The 25,972-nt window shown below is 41.1% G+C and overlaps 1 protein-coding gene across 2 annotated transcripts in view; it reads right to left on the reverse strand.

The window, feature by feature from the left end:
• Positions 1-25,972, reverse strand: part of Pkp2 (plakophilin 2) — a 65,826-nt gene that overhangs the window by 12,870 nt on the left and 26,984 nt on the right. The window contains exons 5-9 of one of the 2 annotated variants that reach the window (NM_001100499.1): positions 22,521-22,728; positions 16,477-16,654; positions 5,007-5,124; positions 3,592-3,756; positions 2,646-2,819 (exon numbers count right to left, since the gene is read on the reverse strand). In NM_001100499.1, the coding sequence (NP_001093969.1) occupies positions 2,646-2,819; positions 3,592-3,756; positions 5,007-5,124; positions 16,477-16,654; positions 22,521-22,728 (843 nt within the window). Of the gene's footprint in view, positions 1-2,645; positions 2,820-3,591; positions 3,757-5,006; positions 5,125-16,476; positions 16,655-16,903; positions 18,617-22,520; positions 22,729-25,972 lie in introns of those variants that run through there. The other variant, XM_087575634.1, reaches the window with a different exon arrangement.

The raw sequence follows: 25,972 nt of genomic DNA on the forward strand, positions 1-25,972 counted from the left end.
CTCCACTCTACTTTCTAGACTTGAACCTCTTAATATAGAGCCACAGGTGGTGGAATACCGATCACAAAAACGGTTTTGTGTTTGAATGTATGTATATTCCTAAGAAAGTCGTATATTACTTTACTAGAGTCTCAAACTTTCAATGGCTCAAGAAGTTTAATAGTTAATACTTGAAAATAGTTTTTACATTATAGTGACTATATGTCTTTCACCAATTGTTCTCTATGAATATTATTTCCCCCAGAGCTATCCAGAGAGGAAGGTATTAATATAATAATAGTACTAATATAATAATAATTAAAATAATATACGAACAATCCCACACCTTGGGTCAAGAGGAAGGATAGGCATTCCTTTATTTCCAATATGCCATCTAGACATATACTTCTGAAGGCTATGAAGACTGGCTGTCAGTCTTCTCTACTTCCTATCCATGGAGCTGAGCAGACTAACCTCTTCACACTTCCCAGGACCAATGAATTCACACTTCTCAGGACTAATGAATTCACACTTCCCAGGACTAAGGAATTCACACTTCCCAGGACTAACCACTCACTTCCCAGGACTAAGGAATTCACACTTCCAAGGACTAACTACTCACACATCCCAGGACTAAACCAATTCACACTTCCCAGGATTAAGGAATTCACACTTCCCAGGACTAACCACTCACTTTCCAGGACTATCACATAATTGCCATTAACAATGCTAACATCCCAGTTTAATTTCACCTACCCACCAACACTGTATTGTTGGGTCATTCAGCGGTTTGCCTTTTCTGATTTTTAGATTTGTTCTAGTGCTAGAATAACATTCCTAGATTTGCATTTCTACAAACTTATTCATCCAGACATCCCATGATCTCAATAGTGATAATAAACTTGAGGGTTTTTCTTTTTTTAGGCCAGTCATGGTGGCACAAACCTCTAATAATAGAATAGATGTACGTGAATCTCTTATGAGTCCAAGGCCAGCCTGGTCTACAGAGTGAGTTCCAGGACAGCCAGAGCTGTGTAAGAGACCCTGTCTCAAAAAAAAAAAATCTTTATAAATAAGGGGCTGGAAAGATAGATCAGATGTTAAGAGTACTGGCTTCTCTTCCAGAGGATCTGGGTTCAATTCCCAGCACCCACATGGTAGCTCACAGCTGTCTGTAACTCCAGTTCCAAGGGGTCTGATGCCCTCACACAGACATAGATGCAGGTAAAACATTAATGCACATTAAATTAAAAACACAAACAAAACATGCTAATTTTAAATACCAATGGTTGTCACCTTCAGAATAACGTTCAAACATCTTAGTGTGGCTCACGCTGTTCTTCCTCATTTGGCTTCCCCTCCTCTACCATTAGTTCCTAATCATCTAGGTAAAAATGACTTTATTCCATATTTTCTCATTTGAGTTTCTTCGAACAATGGAGTTCTTCCTTTCTCTTTGTTCCCAAGCAAACTTATGACAAATCAAGTAAGTGATTGATTGTATTCTCTACCACAGTGCAATGGTAAAGTGACCTTATCACTTCACAGTTTTATTTACAACAAATAAGTGATACTTTATATAGGAAACAAATGCATTTCCATTTCCTCAAATGTTTCTGTTCCCTCAAAGAATGTTTTTATCTGTGTGTGTGTGTGTGTGTGTGTGTGTGTGTGTGTGTGTGTGTATGTGATCTTCAGATATATAACTGAAGATCAGCTATGTAATGAACTATTTTGGAGTGCTTACTTTATAAGCAAGATACTATGGTACTATAAGCTTAGTTCAAATAATGATTTAAAATAGAATATATAAATACATAATATACACACACGTATGGTACAGGCAATAATCTTCTGCTATGTGCTTTGACATTGATGATAAAAAGTAAGTCATTGGGAAAGAGAATGGGCTCTGTGCTGTGGGTGGGTTTCCAAAACACAGGCATGCGGGGGTCCTTTCAAATCCCGTGATATCATTAACATTGTGTTCTTATCTACAAAGAACAAATGCACAGCTTCTTTTGGTGTAAACATTGGCTTTCCGTGAGGGCGCATTCCTTTACGGGTAGTGTAAGTGGCAAGTGACCCCAGTCAGTGCAAACCTGTACCCTGGGCACTTTACCCAGTCAGGGCCAACTAACATCACAGTCTCTTTCCAAAGCACAACTGAGATGCAAACGGGACCAGTGAGACACATTTGCTGAGTTCTTAATAGCACTACTTTTAAGGACACCAGAATAATAAGATGTACCCCTGCGGTCATTCCTAGCTATCCTCATTCCTGTGAAATGAATCCAGGAAACAGAATGCAGAGATGGAGTGAGGTATTCAGGACTAATCGTGAAGGAAAAGAGACCGAGCCCAAACCTCTTAATTCCACGATATGAGAAATTCCTTCCTTTCCTTCTCAACTAGCTTGAAGCAGTGATCTAAGGCCTGAAATGGAGGAAGAACTAAGCAATATAAAAGCTACTGTATCCTCTGCTTGTAAGCGTTGTCTGACACAGCTGTACAGACAGTAAGGCTGAAGGTGGTGGAAGGCCTTGTGGTGTCTGAGACCTATCTTGGCTGGAATGAGGAAACCTTTGCTTCTGCCTGGTTGCTCTGAGCTAAACATGTCTACAGTGACCTCATTTAAGAAGTAGAAAAACTGGCATGAGACTTACCGGGCCGCTTCCTGCTGTGAGGTTCTGGAGAGCTCCCAATGATGCCTCTTGGGTATAGTTTCGGGAACTCTTGGCAATTAAGGACAAATACATCCTTATCACAATGGAATGCCACAGCCACTCAATGCCACGGGGACTGCTCCTTTCCTCTGGCATCGGCGTGTCTTGGTATTGCTAGGTACACACAGAGCAAATGCACTTCAAGTGATGCCTACAGTTGTGCACCCACACTGACAGATCAGAAACACTGTCTGGAAAGACTAACAAACCACAAAAACAGTATATTCAATCACTTAACTTTTAGCTCACAGTAATTATTGTTTTCTAAGAAACGTTCACATTCTTCACCTTACACATCACAGTAAGGGAATTAAATACAGGTCCTTACATTTAACCTAAATTCTAAATGGTCACCATCACTTTGAAGACAAGAAAAACAAGTCTGTTTCCTCAGATGCTTATAGAGTGGTTTGGAATAGTATCAATTTACCAGCCATTTTCCAAATTTAAGAATACCATAAGACTAAAAACATGGTAGTTCCCATTTTTTTTCATATTTATGTTAGTTTTGAAAGAGATATGCATCTTTCTAGGAAACTTACTCTTAATGTGCTCATGTTTTGTTTTTTAGATTTCAGGTAATGCTCAAACAATGGCTGTACCTGGCCCACAAAGGACAGGGCAGCATGGTTTAACAGCACAAGCTGGGAGCCGGATGAGTGGGGATTAAACATTATCCTTGTCACCCAAACACTCCATCAATGTAGGGAAACTAAATGAGCTTCTCTGTTCCTGTTTCCTTCCTGAAGCCTCATGGGAGGGCTGATGTGAGAACCAAAATAATCTGAAACAGTAGCCGACATGAGAGCAGGAATCAGAGCCTCCAACCCCACTCCCCCTTTGTCCCCATCTCCAACCCACATCTCTCAAAGATCCCCCATTATACCTCCTTTACTTTTCTACTCCGGCTGCCAAAACACCCGATGCTTTTGTTACTGTTGGTCTGGATATTCCGGTTTTGCATGTAGATACTCTGGGAATATTTCTCTGGGAGCTCAGCCTCCAGCTGGTAGGAGAGGTTATGAAGAATGCATACGCAGTTCTCTGTGGCCTGAGGAAACAGAACGTGAATACTCCTCAGATGCACATTGACATCCCTTTCAGATAACAAGGTTGTTTAAGGTTTGGCTCTTACAATCAGTGTGCTGCTTGGACCTAAGGCATGCAGGAATTACTGAGGCTAGCTGAAAAGGCTAACGTTAGAACATGAATGAATGGTCAGGAGTACTATGCTAAAACACAGAATCCAAGCTTCTTAAAATGGTGGTAGCCTCCCCCAACTCCCTTTAAAAACATATCTGGAGACTGAACCCAGGGCGTCGTCTTGCACAGTACACAAATGCTCTACCACTGAGCTATAGTTCTAGCCCCTTAGCATATTTCTAAAAAATACGTATGTCCGGAACAACTTCAAACTTCACATACATAAATTGGCAGCTACACTAAGATGGGAATAAAATATGACACTGCTTATATATAGTGACCAATCGGGAGGCTACTGTAAAAACTACAGTAAAGGACACACAAATGTAAGGGCGGATATGGCACCGGAGAAGTGGCATATAGTGTACTGCCTGTGCCTGCAGGGAGGGCCTGTGCCTGCAGGGAGGGAGAGGGCCTGTGCATGCAGGGAGGGCCTGAGGGAAGAGGAACAGCACAAGCCATTCAGATTCGGTCTTCTTTTGATGAACGGTGATAATTCACTTGGTCCTCTACTCCTCAGTCCATTGTATACACAATTCTACAGAAGGAACCTAAGATAGATGCCACACATGTCAGGCCAGTGCATTACCACTGACCTATAATCTCCATCCGAGGACAAGCTGGCGTTAGATTACAACGACTGTGACAATGGAAGAGATGAATTTAAGCTGACTGTTGAACTTGTGGGTCTATGTTCCTGAAGAACATCCACATTGAGTTGTTAAAAAGTTTGTTGGAAACTAAGCTCTGGAAAAACTTCTAGCCTAAGGCTAGATAGAAAATGTAAGTGTTAGCTGAGTGCTGGTGATTCACACCTTTAATCCCAGTACTTGAAAGGCAGAAGCAGGTGGATCTCTGTGAGTTTGAGGCCGGTGTGGTCTACAGAACTAGTTTCAGGTCAACCATATCTACACAAAAGAAAGTCTATCTTGGAAAAAAAAGGAAAGAAAATTTAAGTGCCTAAGCATGTAATGAAAACTCCGGCCTTAGCACGTAAGTCAAGGAACTAAACTACACCAAGCAAGTATTTTAATATTTGAAGCATCTTAGTAAGTCGCGGTGGGTAATTTGCATGAGGAAGATTAACTGTGGCATTACCTTATCATCTGGCTGGTAGTCTGCAATGGTTCCTCTGACGTAATGGACCAATGAATCAATGAGACCATCACACCTCCTCATCACCTTCCTCCCATCAGGGCCAGCGGAGCTCATGTTTCTTTCAAGAACAACGAGAAAAAGTAAGATGTAGTCTATGTATCCTAAAGGCTTGAGTAAGTCACGCGCTATGCATCCCAAAGGTCTGTGTAAGATGTATCCTACGAACCCAATAAACCTGAGTCTCAAGCTTGTCACCAGTCCAGGAAACCATCCTAATGTCAAACGTGAGACCGTAAGGACAGGATGCCATCGTGAGTCACCCACCTGCTGCACTCCATGGTAGCAAGGCCCAGACAGGGTTTACATGATCCTGCCCACAGTTTTGAGAGGCAGATATGAGGCAAATGTTTGCAAGTAAAGAAACACAGCACACTAGAAATAGCATTATGCTGTGTGTCCATGTCCCAGTTTTCTCCATGTCTTAGCTCTAAACAACTTAATGCTGTTCTGGGCCTCACTTTCCTCAATGGTAAAAGTGTGCTGGTCTCTGTTACTCGAGTCTTGAAGGTTTTTATACAAACTTGTTACTGACAAATATTAAGCCTGAGCCTCTAAAACATGATAGTCCTCCCCTTCAAATGGCAGAGAGCTAAGCTATCAGAGAAAACATACTTTCCAGGGTCTGTGATGCCAGAACCCTGACCTATAAATATCTTTGTGCTTAGTCTTTTTCTAATTTTGCTAGGCCATGACCACAGTGGAGGCTGCTTCCTTATAGAGGAAGGTAACTTATCAAATATGGGAAAGCAAAGGGTGCTCTTATCACACTTCGGACTCAGGCCGCATTGTATTCTGGCATTATCGTTTCTAGATTCCCTTGCATTAACTTTTTCTTTTAATCATTTACCACTCAATATGAGTGAAACAGTCTGTGGAGACAGCAGCAGTTAAGATTCTAACTCTGCTCACTGAGGACCAGGCTCAGTTCTCCGCACCCATGTCTGGTGTCTGGTGTCTGGTGTGAGACAATCTCCAGTTCCAGAGGACCTGATGCCATCTGGTTTACTGAGTTCCCACGCGTACATGAGACACAAAAACTCAGTCAAGCATATACATAGAATAAAAAGAATACTAAAAATAAATGAGGTTTTAGAATTTGAGAACTGTCTCCTATTCCCTTTTCCAACTTTAATTGAAATATCTCTAAATATTACTATTTTTCCCACTTTATTTTTATGCGTATGGGTCTGTGTACTATGTCCACTCAGTGTCTGTGGGAGTCAGAAGAGGGAATGAGATCCTCCAAAAATGAAGTTACAGATGCTTGTGAGATATTATGTGAAGGCTGGGAATTGAGCCTGGGTCCTCTGTAAGGCTCTAAGCTGCTGAGCTCTCTCCAGTCCTATAGGAGGACTACTTTCTCTCTCTTACCTAGAGAGGTGCAGCAGAGTAAAAGCCTTATCCAACATTCATTCTTTTTGCTCTTCGTGTAGCAAATACCATATGTTCCCAACCACGAGAAACTGTATTTTATGTATGAAAGCTTTTGACGTTTTTCTAACCTCTGGATTAGAGAATTGACCCTTTAAAATTGCTCTAACAAGTCAAAAGGTCGGTCTTGCTCACTAGCTGAGTCTTCTGCATAGTTTGGAAAGGGGACTTGGCTTTGTCTAACCCAGAGTGTCTGTTCTGGCTAACATGGAGGTGCAATTGGCTTTGCTGCCGGTTTCTCAGCAGTAAACTTGTCTTGTCATCTATTATCCTGGCACCACTTGCTCAAAATAGGGCTTATCAGGAGTTCCTGGCAGTCAATACCTTTGCTGACAGAAAGTACACAGAATCCTGATGCCCCACTACTGTCCCTGCATAGCAAAAATATTTCCCATCTTACTCAGCCAGCCAAAAATACAAACAAGGGCAGATTATACCACTTCACCTATGAACAGAAATCATTTGACAAAAAGTATTTTACTATTATACTACTCTGATAAAAACCAATAATTTATGTAAAATGGCATTTATCTGAAAGCATTTTCCAGTAGCTAATCTTTAAAGCTGTAGGAAATGGAATTAACACTGTAAAAGGTTACATTGTAAAAGGTTACATTGTAAAAGGTTACATTTGTGTTACCTTAACATGGAAAGTACCTCAGAAGTATAAATTAAATATACCAAAATAACAACCTTATTACAAAGTCAAAATGAGCCTCTAAATCAGTACTCAGTAACAAGCAAGCCATGAGGGGAAGATGGCGCTCATTGAAGGCAATATTAACTTCAACTAGGCCCAAAAGCAATATCTGCAGCCAGAGATTGACATTAGGACCCTGTGCCCCAATATAGCTTTTAATGGAGTCAGGAAACTGATTCTGAGCCCAGTGCATCTTTGAAGTGTCTTGGACTTGGCAGTTTTAAATGTTTCAGATTCCTTGTCTGGAGCAGATTCTGTGATTTTTGGACTATTTCCAAGACAGTTTCCCTTTCACATTCCTGAGTCGCATGAAGACAGCAAAGGCCACCTTGGCCCTTGCTAGAATTGTTGTGTCTCTTTGAAGATTAATGGTATCATGATGGAATCGTCATTTCATACAGTAACCTAAAGCATAGGAATAGAATTTCAATAGCACAGAGAACAGCCCCAAGAACTGACAAATGAGACTACATGAAATTAAAAGGTTTCTGAACAGAAAAAGAAACAGAATAGACAGACAGCCCAAGGAATAAGAGAAAAAAATGTCCACCTATACCTTAAACACCAGGTTAATAGTTAGATCGTATAGAGGATGCCGGACATTAAACCAAAGAAACAAAGCTGTCAGTCAACAAACAAGCCAATGATCTGCAGTTTTCAGAAGAAGAAATGCAAATGGACTAGGGGTGAGATTGAGTTGGAACACTTCTCTAGCACACATCAGTCTTAGGTCAATTCCCTGGAGACTTGAAACAAAACTAACAACAACAAAAAAAAGACCCTCTATAAAACAAAACCAAACAAAAAGACCCTCTATAAATAAAACCAAACAAAAAGACCCTCTATAAACAAAACCAAACAAGAAACTGTTCAATATTTCTGTCATGAGAGAAATGTAAATTGAAACTACTTTGAGATAATATTTCAGCCTTGTCAGAATGACCATCAAGAAAGCAAATGACAACAAATGCTGGAGAGGATATGAGGAAAGAGGAGCCTTAGATACTATTAGTACGAAGGGAAGCTTATGTAATCACTTGAAGTCCTAAAAGAAAATTACCTGGGCATACAAACAAAGGGCTCTGTTATACTGTAGAGATGTGTACACGTCCATGTTTGTGGCTGCTGTATTTACAATAGGGAAGAAACACAACCAGCCTGACAGCCATCAAAAGATGAATGGACAATGACAATTTTGGACATGTACAAAATGAATTTTGTTCAACTATAAGAAAGCAAGTATCAGGAAAATGGGTTAGGTTAGGAAACATACCAAGGAAAGCCAGGCTTCTATGCAATTCCTGCCTCTGAGTATTAAACATGCATCTCCAAGTAGGAGGAAACGGAGAGGCGGGAAACTAAGGAAGTGAGGTGTTGAGGACTGGGCTGAGCCAAGGCTTTCCCTAGAACATGGTTATAGAGAGAGGGAACATGCTGGACAGAAGTCACAGCTCGTATAAGACCTCCTGACGCCCAGCTTTTGTCTTCTCATTGTCTATTTTCTCTATCATCCTTATCCCTGGTACCTCCCCCTCATGAACCTGTTACTGAAGAATGACCGACCTGCTGGTCCAGGTCAAACTACTGCTTGAGCAGGGACAGCCAAGGATGCTACGAAGAGAAAGTGCAGCCATAAGTACTGGCAAACACAGTGTCACAGTGTCACAGTGTCACAGCACTGTGGGGTAGACCCCAGCAGTGGGGTGCTGAGGAGCACTTGCTTTCTTTTAGATGCTTGTGTAGTTTTGCATAGTTTATAATTCTTGTAATTGCTAAAGTCCTAAAAAGTTCTTCATGGCGGCCACACCTTTAACCCCTGCACTCTGGAGGCAGAGGCAGGCAGAGCTCTGAGTTCAAGGCTAGCCTGGTCTACAGAGTGAATTCCGGGACAGAGAAACCCTCCCTTGAAAAACAAACAATAAAACACCAATCAACCAACCAGCCAAAAAAGTCCCTTACTTTTATTTAAAAAATCTGCCCTTGGTTCCCTAAAATGGTTCTTTAAATGTAAATATATGGGAACATGTAGGCAAATGTTTCAGGACAAAATGTCACCCACAAGGGCCAGCGGGTCTCTAATTGATGACTTTGCACTGGAATTTGATTACAGATTATTTACCATTGCATAAAGTTGAGTAAATTGTAATTTAGCACCCTGTATAGATCTGGTCATTCTCCTCTGAACAGAAGGATAAAAGATAAAAAGAAAGAAAGAAAATAGGGATTAAAAAGGTGCTAAAGACAGAAAAGTGTCATCAAGTTTAAAATTACTATTGCTTCAGAGTATGAGAAAAAAAATTTTGATTACAAAATCACCCAAAATGGCTCCTACTCATTTATCTGAGCCAAATACCTCTCCTACAGTCGGTCCCCTACAGACAGAGTAAGAGAAAGAACACAGTTGAGAGTTGTAGCAGTGGCCACACAGAGTCCAGAGTCCAACAGACAAGGGCAGTGCTGGCTAGTGGCTGCGCTGACTCCAGAAGACCACGGTGCTGGCAAATGTGTGCATGCGGTCTTTAAAGGCTTCTGGAACACTGATGGTGGAGGCGGTGGTGGTGGTGGTGGTGGTGGAGGCGGTGGTAGTGATGGTGGAGGTGGTGGTGGTGATGGTGGAGGTGGTGGTGGTGGTGGTGGGGGAGGAGGTGGTGGTGGTGATGGTGGTGGTGATGGTGGTGGAGGTGGTGGTGGTGGTGGTGGTGCAGCCAGCCAGCTGATCAGTCTCTGCTCCTCAGGGCAGAGCAATACGTTCAAAGGGGAAACTGAGCCAGGCCAGATTTACGCAGGCAGTGGCACAGCAGACAGGGTAACCTGGGCATTGGCAACCTCATAAAAATAGAGACTCCTAGGTCTCCCAACCCCCACCCCTCCTCTTCATTTTCGCACATCAGGTTTTGCTGGCTCAAACTTCTAAACTAATTCCTAAATTCCTCTCTTAGACGCTACCAGGGCTAATGAGCCCCAACTCAGAAACAAAAAAGCTGCTGTGGCCAAACTGTCCTGTGCTGTTTAAGCCAAAACTCTGACTCTGGAGCATGGGATTTAGCCCTCCCATTTCAGATGGGAGCTTGTTTTCTCTCAGTATGTCCTTTAAACACCTCTCCTGGGCAGAGAGGTCCTCTGGCTCTGTGACAGGGAGGAGAGCAGAACATCCCAGGAGATAGATCCAAACAGTGAAAGCCACAGCTGGCAGTTTTCCTCTGTCCTCTCTCGGATGACCACCCTCTCACCACCTCTGGGCTCAGTCTCCTGTTGCTGAGGAGATGTTTGTTTATCTTGTAATTTTAATGTTTTGTTTTAATTTTGATATGCTTTTTACATAATATATAGAACAAACAAAAAAGCTAATATTTTAGACTGATAGATTAAAAAAAATAAATCAAAATGTAATTATAGTAGCTGCCATTAAATATCTGCTAAGGTCGGTTCTACTGGGTCTTCACGACTGAAGAATAATTGTCCCAAACAGGCCATCCCAGCCAAATTTTTATTTTAAATGTAAAAATGGGGAGATTGGTCTATATGACTATATTATCTCATGGTATTAAATGATAAAATGTTATAAAATTAAAAGATAAAATGTTTTAATAAATAAGGATTTATACATACATATATATATATATATATATATATATATATATATATATATATATGTTTACAGAATAAAAAACTAAAAGGTTTCTGAAAATTACAAAAGGTCTGGTTAACTTATTTGGGGTACAAAGGTAATACACACAATATTAAAGTTTGTAAGATTTAATATCAACGATAACAAAAAACTAGATGTATTTAAAAATTTTGGGGTACTCTAATATTACAGCATGAATATCATCCTGTGATGCTCCTCATGGGGTGCCTGTACTGCTCCCTTTAACTGTACAGCACATCACCCACCATTCTTGTTTGTCACTGTCTATAGAGATGGGTCCCTCGTCAGGAATGACCCACAAGCGTTGTCTCAAAAGCCTGGCAGGGTTGAATGTACAGTTTTCAAACATTACCAATTCATTCCCTTGACATTTTCCAGTTTCTTATCACTCACAGGTCACCCTGTCATTGGATGGTAATTTTTTAGTATGCAATGTCAATCCAGCATCCTGATTTCAAAATGGAATTCCCTCTTGGGTGGCATGTTCCATGGGTTTTAAAGAACTCTGTGCCTATGAATGAGGCATGGGTTGACTTGTCCTAGAGGCACTCTGTAGTAGTTTGAATGAAAATGGCCCCTACAGGCTCATAGGGAATGGCATTATTTGAAAAGATTAGGACACATGGCCTTGTTGAAGTAGGTGTGGCCTTATTGGAGGAAGTCTGTCACTGGGGATGGGTTCTGAGGTTTCAGATGCTCAAACCAGGCCTTTGGATCCAGATATAAATTTCTCAACTACCTCTCCAGTATTGTGCCTGGCCGCCTGCATCCTGTCATGCTTCTTGCCATGGACTAAACCTCTGAACTGTAAGCCAGCCCCAATGAAATGTTTTCCTTTTCAAGAGTTGCCCTGGTCATGATGCCTACTCACAGCAACAAAACCCTAAGACATTTGGTCTTTTTTTTTTTTTTTTAAGATGTATTTATCTTATTCATGTAAGTACACTATAGCTGTCAGACACACCAGAAGAGGGCGTCCGACCCCATTACAGATGTTTGTGAGCCACCACGTGGTTGCTGGGAACTGAACTCAGGACCTCTGGAAGAGTAGTCAGTGCTCTTAACCACTGAGCCATCTCTCCAGCCCAAGACATTTGGTCTTAGGTTTTACTAAGACATTAGGCCTACTTGGTCTGGATGAAGACAGCGTCATAATATCCCACCTATCTATTACACTGTCTCCAAAGAAAAGGCTCAATTGGACTTCTGGCTGTTATCCACAACAATGGACCATCATAAAGACATTCTTTTTATGTTTGAAATCAATGCTTCTGTTAACTTTCCATATATATTGGTGATTAGGAGTCTCTCTATTCCAAAAGGTGAGGAGCACTGCAAAATTACCTGTATCAATTGTTCTCTCTCTAATTGTGTGGAGGCCCCCTCCACACTGACCAAGGATTCACTATACCAGTTACAGGGACTTAACCTCTTTTGTTCCTTCGACCTTCATTCACTATTGTTGACTGAGAGGGCATAGTTCCTTGTCTAAAGCCAGGGACACACTTGGCATAAGACATAGCTTGTGCAAAGCCTCCTGACCCTAGCTTTTGTCTCCTCATTGTCTATTTTCTCAATTGCCCTCATCCCTGGCACCTCCCCCTCATGATCCTGTCACTGAAGAATGACCTGCTGGTCTAGGTCAGGGAGTGAAGGAAGGAAAGACAGCAGAGCAAAGTAGAAGTGAGGAGGACTGGGAAAGGGTATAACAAGAAACAAGAGTCAGGAAGACAAAGGGAATGGGGAGGACTGGGGATCAAAGAAAACATGTTTATGAAAATTCCATATGGAAACCCACTTTGAAATTATATATATTTATAATTACATATTAATTTATAATTAAACAGTATCAAACTGATAGCTATAATTTAGTGTATATGCTACACATGATGGTGAACAACTCATCTGTAATTTTTATAACACTTCTGAGGCTGTGGTACCCTACAATTTCACTCATAATCATGGCGTATTACTAGCAACTAAGATCAGAATGGACTGTTGCCAACGGTATTTCCTCTGGCCCTTCCATACGGTGTCTCTGGTAATGCCTGGTATGCTCTCACATGTCCAGTATACGCTGAAAGGAAATCTGTTAACGATACTCTGAAGCTCTGTGTCTAGTGTGCAGTCAGGGAGCCTAGGGAAGCGATGAGCTGACATGCACTGTTTTAAGGCAGAAAGTTGGAGGCCCGCCCTATCACTAGTCATCAGGACGTGAGAATGGCAGGTACGAGGGCTGGTGAAGAGAAATATGTCAGAAATAAGTAGGGTTATTTTTACTTGATGATGTAGTTTCTCACATACTGTCGGTTGGCTCTGGGCTCAGGCTCCTTAATTCCACCAACATTACCTCCAAGGAGGCCTGGTCTATTAAGAGCTTGGTAAACAGTTGGCAAAGTCTAATCTAGACTGTAAGATGCTGGTCTGTGAGGAAGCACTTTTTTCCCTTGTTTGAGATTTAGACCCAGTCTTTCGTTTAACTTCCATCTGATCTATATCCAACAGTTGAGGCTTATCTGTAACTAACAAAGAGAAGGCAACAGAGGCAGCTATGGCTGCTCAGGATTAAAAGTAAACCTCCTTAGAACTGGCAGAGCAACAAAAATTCTAGGCCAAAAGAAGGGCTTGACGGTTACTATAAAATCAACACCAGCTCCTGAAGGTATCAGCAAGCATCTGCCTCAGGCAGCCTCTGTGGGAGCAACAGTGACGGGCTACAAGAATTCACAGCTACGCTTCAAAGGCACATCCATGCTTCTATTATGGAGAGAGGGGGGGGAAGGAGGGGGAAAGGGAAAGGAGGGAGAGGGAGAGGAGGAAGAGGGAGAGGGGGAGGGAGAGGGAGAGGGAGAGGGAGAAAGAGAGAGAGAGGGGAAGGAGGGGGAGAGGGAGAGGGAGAGGAGGAAGAGGGAGAGGGGGAGGGAGAGGGAGAGGGAGAAAGAGAGAGAGGGGGGAAGGAGGGGGAGAGGGAGAGGGAGAGGAGGAAGAGGGAGAGGGGGAGGGAGAGGGAGAGGGAGAGGGAGAAAGAGAGAGAGAGAGGGGGAAGGAGGGGGAGAGGGAGAGGGAGAGGAGGGAGAGGGAGAGGGAGAGGGAGGCAGGGAGGGAGGGAGGTGAGAGAGAATGTGTGTGTGTGTGTGTGTGTGTGTGTGTGTGTGTGTGTGAGAGAGAGAGAGAGAGAGAGAGAGAGAGAGAGAGAGAGAGAGAGAGAGAGATTCTTAGCTCTGCTTTTCCTGATTGTTTTGAATGTTTCAAAACCATCTGAATGTTGAGTTAAATCAACAAGCATGTAGCTAGCTGGTAATACTCATTTTGCACAGTTTGGGGTAGAACACCAAGTTCCATTTAAAGTTGATTATAAATAGTAAGCTGTAACTTAAACAGTATACACTGAAGCTACTGCAACTTGAATAAGCTTATTTAACACCTAAAGGAGATGTTTGGATTGTTAGTGGATGATTAAGGAATTTATCCAAAAGGCAGGATACAGACACAATGTATAGATGTTTTCTACCTTGAAGTCTACTGACAGAGGCCCCGGTTTTCTATAAACCTACTCAACTATTGTTTTTAAAGAAAAAAGGCTTCATACAACTTTTAGACCCTGTCTCATAATATTGAGTCAGGGCATTATTATTAGTTTTCAATTCTATAGGTCCTTTGTGTATATTATAGCTTCCACTTTTGTGTTTTCATGGATTTCTGTGTGAGAATGTGTCTCTCTGTACCTAGGTATGCTTTTCTTTTCTTTTCTTTTTTTTCAGTTTTTTCCCTTGTTTTGTTTTATTCCAATTTGTTTGTTTTAATCTTATTTTATTATCATTCCTTAAATGCCTGAGATAGAAAGGGATCCAGATGGGAGGGAGACAGGGAGAGTGGGAGGGAGGGAGGAATGGGTGGAAACACAGGGAGGAAAAATAGTATATTTCAAAATATATTGTTTGAAAAAAATACTTCCAATGAAAGAAAAAAAAAGTCCTGAGGATGGAGGGGTGTTTCCTAACAACCTTCTGCTTTAAATCAATCTATCTATCTACTATCTATCTATCTATCTTCTATTTATTATACTTGTGTGGGTGCCCTTGTGCCACAGAGTGCATGTGAGATCAGAAGACATTTGTATTCTGTTAGCCTTAGCAGAGTCTTTACCCACTGGGTAATATTATCAGCCAAACCTACCAATTTGAAAAATAATCATGAAATTTAAAATGTTTTTTTAAGATATACTTCTGACTATGATCAGCCACACATTTTTCTGTAAAAACATACTTGCTGTTATAAAACACAGTTCACAGAATATTACCTATAACTTAAGTAATATATACACAGCCATTTTTCCTTAACTCTTGAGATGCTTTTAAAAATTTTTGATAATGACATTCTGAGAAATTATTTTTCTGTCCAAGACTCAACTTGTAAACTAGTCCGTGAAGAAAGACAAGTGAAATGAGTTCTCATTATATAAGAAAAAACTATTCCATGTCTGGTTCGATGGCTTAGCAGGCGAAAGTGCTTTTTTGCAAAGTCCCAAGGAATGGAGTGAAATTCATAGAAGTGACAGAGGACAGAAATAACCACATTCTTCCTCTCTGTATTACAAACACACAGACACACACACACACACATACAAACATACATACAGGTACTCATATATGTACAAACACATAAACACACACGCACATACACACACACACATACACACACACAAATATCCCTAGTAGCTAACATAGGCTTTAACAATATTATTTTTGGGGCTGGGGATTTAGCTCAGTGGTAGAGCGCTTACCTAGGAAGCGCAAGGCCCTGGGTTCGGTCCCCAGCTCCGAAAAAAAGAACCAAAAAAAAAAAAACAAAAAAAAAACAACAAACAAACAAACAAACAAACAAAAACAATATTATTTTTAACAATAATGATATTTGATATTATACTGGCTAGTTTAATGTTAACTTAACAAGCTAGCATCACTGGAAAAAAAGGGAGCCTCAACTGAGAAAAATGCCTCTGTAAGATCAGGTTGTAGACAAGCCTATAAAGCATTTTCCTACAGTGTGATTGATGTGGGGGCCCAGGTGCGTGATGTCACCCCTAAGTTGGTAGTCCTGGGTTCTATATGAAACCTGGAATTATAGAAAGTTGTCAAACCTGAAAACACAGTCTAAGGACAGGTAGTAGAGTTGCTGGGAGTGGTAGGAGTTAATTTTTCTTTTCTTCTGTCAGTTAAATTAGCTACTGTCCCATGTTACACTATTGAGCAAGCCATGAGGGGCAAGCCAGTAAGGCTTCCACCACCTGTGCACCCACTCCCGCGTCCAGGTTACTGTCCTGCTTGAGTTCCTGTGGAAGTGTAAGCCAAATACAACCTCCCCAACCTGCCTTTGGTCATCTTTTTTCATCACAGTAATGGTAACCCTAAGTCAGGTATTAACTAGACAGTTAAGACAGTGCAATTAACTAGACAGAAACATCTTACTATAATGAATTTCATCAGTTTCTACCCAAGCAGAGGCCACCAAAACTAAATTACGTAATTACAGAAAGGATCCAAAATAGAACACATTTCAACTTCTCTTTGGGTGCCCTATTTGACTACACCTTTTATCTGAGGGTTAGGGGCACGAGGAGGTATTATTACCTTAGGCATCCAGTGACATTGTAGAATATATCAAAATCAAGCAAGCCATTGGCTTTGGGGTAGTCTCCTTCAGGCCACCCTGAGAAGGGGATGATGACACTCTCTGTCAAGGTGAGCAAGGCTTCTGTTATCATGAGATGCTTGAGTTTATCACTAGAGGACAAGTTCCAGAGCAAACCTAGAAAAACAGGCTCAGTGAGAACAGTGCTCAAACTTAAGGCAAGGCTGTCAACTTCAGGACTGTGAACAGGTATTTTAAAAAGGATGTGGGCTGGAAACCTGTTTAGTGCTCATTGATGCTAAGATTCCTAAGAACACTTATCTATTACTTAATATGCAAAACCATGCAGTTTCAAAATAATCAGGAGTGTGAATAAAATCATTTGAGTCTAAAATATCCCCCACAGGATCATGTTCTGAAGCTCACCTCCCATTTTGGGAGGCTGACTGGAAGCAGAAGGTCACTGGGGCAGGTCATTACTGGATTATTGCCTCTTGCTCCTTCCCTTCTCTGTGTTTTCCACCATGTGAAGAAGCAGCTCCATGACTCCAGTCCCACCACGATGGGCTAGATTTCTTGATGCTCTGATCCCAAATAAACTCCCAAAAGTCGCTTTTGTTTGGTATTTTATCTTAGCACTAAAGAAAGTAATGACACACACTTAAGCTTTATGGCTGTTTCTTTTATGGACTCTCCGACAAAGCTGACCTCATCTACCTAACATACTCCAGCTAGAGGTGAGAAAACTGCCCTCCTGTAACTACTGTTTCAATAGTTTAAAGGAATTTTGTCTTTTTGCTTTTCTCTTCCAGAAACACCAGGAGACAACAATGTTCCTAAGTGTTGCTCCTCACTACCTGTGTAACCTGGTACTTTCTGTCCCACTTGCGGCAGGAACAGCTGCAGAACACTTCTCTCTATTCTACTGCAGCAGCTGGTCAACACTCCTAGTTAATGTTTGTCAACTGTTGCCCCACGATAGAATTTCTACCCTCAGGACTTGCTCACCTTCTTTTATACTTTTAGAGTTTGGCAGTGAAAGACAAAAAGCACTGCCTTTTATGTCTCCACAGTGTTATATGGTCAGAGATCGGAGTCACATCTGCTCACACAACACTCATTTTCCCCCTGATGCCATTATTAAAGGGAAAGCTTGTGTAGCCAACCAGCCAGGAAAAAAATTAAGAAAATAAAATACCAAGTTGGCTGGTGTGGTGGTACACACCACACCCTTAATCCCGGCACTTGGGATGCAGAGGCAGGAGAAGCTCTGTGAGTTCAAGGCCAGCCTGGTCTACAGAACAAGTTCTAGGACAGCCAAACTACACACAAAGAAACCCTATCTCAAAAGACAAAACAAAACAAAGAAAACAAAACAAACCCAGGTTTTCCAGGGCATTTACACATAGAAACAAGAGCTTGGTACTGAAAGATAACAGAAAATTGTGTGTGTGTGTGTGTGTGTGTGTGTGTGTGTGTGTGTGTGCGTGCGTGTGTCTAGGACTTTTTAAAATGTAGCTTTGGTACCAAAATACTTCTCAGTGAAGGAACTGCGGACCTACATGTTGCTGTGACAATGGCCTTGCCCATGTGTGATGTTGTCTTGCTATCTTTTGTCTCCAATAAGGTCCTCCAATTAACTGCCATCCAAGAAAGGGCAAAGAGGCCAGAAGAGAGAAGGGGCGATGCTACCTTCCCGCTACCTTCCCGTCTCATCATCTCCCAGTCAGTAATTCCTACTTCTTAAATGTACTGCAGTGAAAGCATAGATATATAAGATATCTACTTTATGATAAGTGATATCATCTCCCTTGATTTTAATAACTAAAATAATGGTCTACATAGCTCTATGGCCCAGTCAACTAAAACACACTAATTAGGCCTAATGTTTCAGGCTTAAACAATTTGTTTTGGCTGTGGATAATTTTTTGAAACAGCAACCAGAGTTTCATGCAGTCTACACATAGTTTCCATTAGATATGGTCACAGTAGGACTGATGTCTGCTGGGAACAGTATTTCTGGACTTCAGGAAGTCTTTTCCTGATCAAACTAGCATTTGGGGTTAGTCAGGAGCAGTGTCTCAGCCGTGGGTTCTGCAATACAATGGCTTCATCCCTCTCACTTCATCTTAAGAGGCCCTGGAAGGGGACAGAGAGAATAAAACTCAGAAGGTAGTTGGAGACAATGTAAAGGCAGGCCTGAGGTTGAGTTTTGATTTAAGCTACAAAAGAAAATCGGAGAGAAATAGGAGAGAAAGCCAGAGGGAATGTGGGGGAGAGGCAGGGCTGCATGGGTAGGGACTTCCTTGAGTTCAAAATAAGCAAACAAATCAACGAGTTTCTCTGCTTGTCAGTGGCTTAAAAAAATCTGACGCACAGTGAAGTTTCCTCTTTTTACAAAGAACCATTCAAAGTACTCAGTACATCTTACATAAAATCAAAGAGGATTACCTTGAACAAAGGGAATGGAATTTTCCTTTAACAGTCATTATATACCCTTCTTAGATTGGCATGCTACACTATATCTAAGCAAGTATATAATTTAGGAAGTTTTGTGTAGATTTAAAAAAAAATAATGTAGGCTAATGTATACCTAGGTCACAGCCACCAGATTTCTGGATGGTATAACATCAGAAGAAAGCATTCTTTGGCGATATCCACATACCCTTCTGCACATATACACACAACTTAACAGTAATCGGCTAGAAATAGGGTAATTCCTTAGCACACAGCTGAGATATATTAGGGTCATTATATGTCCAATCACTAAAGAAAGGCTGGGTTAAACAGATGAGGCCCACCCTCTGTGGTTACAGAAGGCAAAGCCAGAATCATCAGCTGAAAATCTTAAGGAGAGAGATTTGGGGGGAACCAGTAGACCTTATAGAAACCTTGTAGAAACCGGAAGACTTTGTAGAAACCAGAAAGGCCTACTTAGAAGATCCAGCTTTGTAACTGGGCTGGGTAAAAAAATTAGTTCACTTCTTACCAGTGTATTAACAAGGATTTTTATCCTTACGTTAGTGTTTAATAGAAGTCTGCAAAGGAACCCAGTGACAGATCAGAATCTGGTCCTCTCTCCAGGTTTACTGCACCAGAATCTCAAAATGGATTATAAGAATTTATATTTCTGAGTGTAAGTACTGGGGACACCTATATTAAATATTCTATGAGACTGGTTAAAATTGCTATGATGGTGGTGAGTTGAGCATCAAATCATCTCGAGAGATCTTTAATCACTTTAATACTATGTTATTAACTACCTCTGCATATGACCTAAAAGCCCTGTGGCTCAGTTAAAAAATCCTTCTTCAATATACAAACAGACTCCAGCTTCTACCAATTCAAAGACTAAGAGTGTCATCAGAAAGTATCTAAGATTTCCAGAGACTTCTTCACTTAGCTTTAATCTTCCTACCTGATGTTTCTACCAATGTATTCAGCAACACCTCATTTTATTCTGTTATTATCAAAGTTTCATGAAATCATAACCACACTAGAATACTTGGGGTAACCTAACTCTGGGTCTTAGGACATAGCAGTATTTTCCAGCTCAGAGAAAACTACTCACACCCTTTGGGATGAGATGTGTGTTTTTGTGTGGACAAATAAACAGCTCCTTTCTGGACATGATGGTATTTACAATCCTAATACACAAGAGAATGAGGCAAGTTTAAGGCTAGTCAAGGCTACACGACATACCTAGGGAAACAACATACATTCATAAAATCCACAAATTTGTGGTACAAGGTATAGTGGTGAATTTGTTAATCCAATTTGACTCCTGGTGGGGCACACATGTGCTGCACCCATCTAAGAGCTCTCTGAATTCTTGAATGAACCCCCCCCCCACAGCTAATTTTGCTATGCCTTGACTAGCTCAATGGCTGGGCATTGCTAATCCTCCTGGTTGCAGCTAGCATACATTTCCTTCCAGTACTCCTGGATTAACACCTCCTAAATCAATGTTTTGTCTTTGTTGCCCTGTTAGGGCACCCCCCACTCCCAAACCCCATATGGAGGTTTTTCCCTTTCCACCTACATTGCTGGATGATTTCACTTCTGCAGGAATTGAGTCTCATCTCAATGCCTCCCAGTCATCTACAACTAGGAAAGCAATGGTCTAATGACTGCTAATGACTCTGAAGAGATGTCACTTAATAGATTTTAGATTCAGCAACATAATATTTAAGGTTTACGTTTTTATTTGCCTCTATTTTAACTTCATAGAAGTTTATTCACAGAACCTAAGTCTCTCTCTCTCTCTCTCTCTCTCTCTCTCTCTCTCTCTCTCTCTCTTTCTCTGCTGAGGTCAGTCTACCTGCTTTCTACCAATAGGTACTCATTTTAGCCAAGACAAAAAATGAAAACTTATTCTTGTCAGTGATAATTTGAATACATAGCAATTGTAAGAATTCCATTGTCCATAAGTTTATGGCCAAATAGGACGATATTAAAAAAATGAGAAACTGGTAAAGGGGTCTTATAGCCATTTACTAATATTGCCCACTACAAGAGGAAATACAGCCATTTAAGTAAATCTCCTTTATGTTTACATACAAAATACAGACTTTTACAGTGAAGAAATATCGCTCTCTTCACTGAAGACTAAGGGTCAGAAATGACACAGACAAATGAGAGCAGGCCCAATAAAGGGGAGACTCACATGCAGGCTTCTCTCTATGTGCATGTGACCATGTTAAGTGAAACAGTCTCTGAGACTTAGGAAAACTTATACAAAGCTTTCTTACTCTGTACAAGTGTCTATGTTAGGAGGATCTCTTTCTGAGGCATAGAAAGCATGTTCCAGAGATAAAGGGAATCATTCAGGGCAATTTGTATCAAATGCAAAACAGTCGGTATAGTTAATACAATTAAATGTCCTCCTATATGGAGATCTGGCTTGGACTCTACTCCTCAGCTGTACACATGCCCTCTGATGCCTGGATGGTTGCTATGGCATCAGCATCACAGAATGCTCTGACTTTAGCCTTCTATCATCTGTACAAGAAAGGTGTAGATTAATGGATTATTTTCACAGAATTCCCCCTCGCCCAAGATCCCCAGCTACTATGTATCCTAACCCAATTACTAATGAATTATTTTCACAGAATTCCCCCTCACCCAAGATCCCCGGCTACTATGTATCCTAACCCAATTACTAATGGATTATTTTCACAGAATTCCCCCTCGCCCAAGACCCCGGCTACTATGTATCCAATTACTAATTTCCACGTTTCCTTCATGTAACCAGCAGCTTGACCCCCTCCCTCCCTTTTAGTTATGTTCACTTTGCCAAGAACAACTGTCACTCTCCTTTAACACACCACGAAGGCCCTTTTAAGACCCACAATGAGAAGACTTCCTTCTGAGTGTTTTCTGACTATGAAAAGGAGAATATGCTTGATTTTCTTATGGGTCATTGTGCATGAAGAAAATGCTGAGTTCTGATGCATGGTCTGGTCTTTTATCACACTAAGTCCTTCACGCTATAGCCGAGTAGATGGAAAATCAAAACAATTTCCCCAGCCTGGGGCTCTGTGCCTAACATCTGAAAGCAGATGCTTTCATGTGAGTGACACATATACATATACATATATATCATTTATGGAACTCTACATTTCCCTCCCCTCACAGATGCAGAATGTTGACTGTCGAATAAACACTTGGACATGCTTCTCACTTTCCTCTAAAATGTTAGGGATGTGTGGGGTAACATCAAATTCCCACCTATGCTCAAACCAAAAGGTAGTTTATTGGTGAAGCTAAGGAAATTTTTCATGTAGTTAGTCATTAAAAGTTATTTTAAAAACATCTACTCATAAGTTTATAGAGTTTTCCATTTAAAATATTAAGCAAAAACTTCAGAATCTTTTCTCCTCCAGAAGAAAGGAGTTCAGATTCTTGGTTACAAGCCACCTCCTGATGGCTTGTATCAATGACTCTATTCATCATCCACTCCAGGAAACATAAGAAAAACATATGACATAAAGCATCCAGCTGACTTTGCATTGTTCGGTTCTTATTGGTTAGTAGGAAATACCTGTTATTTGCTTCTTTGTCTCCAAGTCTCTGGTTTGCTTCAGCACCTGCAGCAGCCGAGGCACTCCATTCAGTTCAGCGACCTCCAACTTGTTATCATTGTCTTCAAATACCAAATTTCTCAGGGCCCCACACACAGCCCGCTGAACGTCTTCATTCTGAACTTTGAGCAGCTGCAGAAGTTTAGGGATGCCTTGAAGTTGATTGACCTAGGGAAAGAATACATGTACATAACTGTATGGATATTCCTGGTTGTCAACGTGACCATATCTGGAATGAACTACAATCCAGAATTGGAGGGCACACCTGTGATCCAGATCTTGAGGCTGGAAGACACAATTTTCTGACCTGGATCTTGGCATGGAAATCTTGAGGCGTAGTGGCCATGAAAAGCTTAGGAACAGGCAATGTAGTACACACCATTAATCCCAGGAGACTGAGGGAAGGAGATCTCTGAGTTTAAGGTCAGCCTGGGACAAAGCAATTCCCAAATCCAGGTGTGGTGGTGCACACCTTTAATCTGGGTCACACCTTCTGCTAGACACCTACATAGGGAAATTGGAAGAAGGAAAATTTACTCTTTTGTCACCTGCTCGAACTTACTTGCCAGTATATCTGTTGGAACCTACTTCTACAGAAGCCACCCCAAACAACCTCGTGGGACTGAGCAATCACTAGACTCTTGGACTATGCATCCACAGCTACCCATTGTTGGGTTAATTGGACTGCAGACTGTAAGTCATCACAATAAATTCCCTCAATATAGAGAGACAATCCATAACCTCTGTGACTCTAGAGAACTTTAATACAATGACCCTATTAATTAACTCTGATGTGGCATTAAGACATTTAATATATTAGGATGAGACAGTCAGATAGATCAATGGAATAGAATTGAAGACCCAGAAATGAACCCACACACCTATGGTCACTTGATCTTGGACAAAGGAGCTAAAACCATCCAGTGAAAAAAAAGATAGCATTTTCAATAAATGGTACTAATTCAGCTCGAGGTCAGCATGTAGAAAAATGCAAATCGATCCATTCTTATTGCCCTGTAAAAAGCTCAAGTACAAGGGGATCTTGGACCTCCACATAAAACCAGATACACTCAAACTAATAGAAGAAAAAGCAGGGAAGAGCCTTGAACACATGGGCACTGGGGAAAATTTCCTGAACAAAACACCAATGGCTTATGCTCTAAGATCAAGAATCAACAAATGGGATCTCACAAATTTGCAAAGCTTCTGTAAAGCAAAGGACACTGTGGTTAGAACAAAACAGCAACCAAGAGATTGGGAAAAGATCTTTACCAAACCTACAACAGATAGAGGGCTTATATCCAATATATAGAAAGAACTCAAGAAGTTAGACTTGAGAAACTCAAATTACCCTATTAAACAATGGGGTACAGAGCTAGATAAAGAATTCTCAGCTGAGGAATATTGAATGGCTGAGAAGTACCTAAAGAAATGTTCAACATCCTTAGTCATCAGGGAAATGCAAATCAAAAGAACCCTGAGATTCCTCGCATCAGTCAGAATAGCTAAGATCAAAACTCAGGTGACAGCAGATGCTGGCGAGGATGTGGAAAAAGAGGAACACTCCTCCATTGTTGGTGGGAGTGTAAGCTGGTACAACCACTATCAAAATCAGTCTGGAGGTTCCTCAGAAAATTGGACATAGTACTACCTGAGGACCCAGCTATACCACTCCTGGGCATATGCCCAAATGATGCTCCAACATATAACAAGGACACATGCTCCACTATGTTCATAGCAGCCTTATTTATAATAGCCAGAAGCTGGAAAGAACCTAGATGCCCTTTAACAAAGGAATGGATAAAGAAAATGTGATACATCTACACAATGGAATATTACTCAGCTATCAAAAACAATGACTTCATGAAATTCATAGGCAAATGGAAGGAACTAGAAAATATCATCCTGAGTGAGGTAACCCAATCACAGAAAAATACACTTGGTATGCACTCACTGGTAAATGAATATTAGCCCCAAAGCTCAGATTATCCAAGATACAATACACAGACCACATGAAACTCAAGAAGAAGGGGTTGGGGATTTAGCTCAGTGGTAGAGCACTTGCCTAGCAAGCTCAAGGCCCTGGGTTCGGTCCCCAGCTCCCCCCTCCCCCCAAAAAAAGGTGAAACTCTAGAAGAAGGATGAACAAAGTGTAGATGCTTCACTCCTTCTTAAAAGGGGGAACCACAATTTTCATAGGAGGAGATATGGAGACAAAGTTTGGAGCAGAGACTGAAGGAATGGCCATTCAGAGCCTGACCCACCTTGGGATCCAGCCCATATACATACAGCCACCAAACACAGACAATATTGCTAATGCCAAGAAGTACATGTTCACAGAAGCCTGATATAGCTTTCTCCTGAGAGATTATGCCAGAGCATGACAAATATAGTTAGGCACCTGCTAGCAGCAAACCATTGAGAGGAGCTAGAGAAAGGATTGAAGGAGTTGAAGAGGCTTGCAACCCCATAAGAACAACAATACCAACCAACCAGAGCTCCCAGGACTAAACCACTACCCAAAGAGTACACATGGACAGACCCATGGCTCCAGATGCATATGTAGCAGAGGATGGCCTTGTTGGGCACCAATGGGAGGAGAAGCCCTTGGTCCTGCCAAGGCTGGAACCCCCAGTGTAGGGGATTGTCAGGGTGGGGAGACTAGAAGGAATGGGTGGTTGGGGAGGGGGAACACCCTCATAGAAGAAGGGAGAGGGGGGATGACATAGGGGGTTTATGGATAGGAAACTGGGAAAGGGAATAACATTTGAAATGTAAATAAAAATATTCAATAAAAAAAAGAAAAAGAAAAGAAAAAGAATTTAGACTGCTGAGGTATAGTCTTGCTGTCCACTGCACGTGTTGCCTGTGGAATAAAATGCAGTTCTTGTCGTATAAAAAAAAAAAAAAGAAAGAAAAAACGACTGCTCAAGAAGAGAAAAGAACTTGGTAATAAAAGCCTGGAAAAAATAAAATAAAAGATAACCTTAAATCTGGGGATTAGGAAAATTTGATGAAACAACACAAAATTACGAAAATACTTTTTCCAGAATAAATTTTTATAGTTAATGAAAATGAATAGTAGGGAAAATACATTTATTATGGGCAACATTAGAAGCCTTGAAATCTGCCTCCAAATCTACATTACTGCCAATTGCCTGGACTATTTAAAGGGATGACATAAGCTATGTGGATATTTTAAGTAAAAAATTTATACCTTTCAATGTGCCATTTAAAATATTTCTTCTACCCATGCATGCAACGGAGAATATGTCTATTAAGAGAAAGAGCTACACCTAGGAAGGGAAGAGAAAAGCAGATTTCTTAGCTAAATATGCTAATATGTTCCTGTAATCCTACCATTTGTGAAGTTGAAAGAAAAGGCTAGCAAGCTACAACGTGAGGCCCAGTT

This window comes from Rattus norvegicus, chromosome 11 (assembly GCF_021556685.1).
Source record: "Rattus norvegicus strain SHRSP/BbbUtx chromosome 11, alternate assembly SHRSP_T2T, whole genome shotgun sequence".
NCBI lineage: Eukaryota > Metazoa > Chordata > Mammalia > Rodentia > Muridae > Rattus > Rattus norvegicus.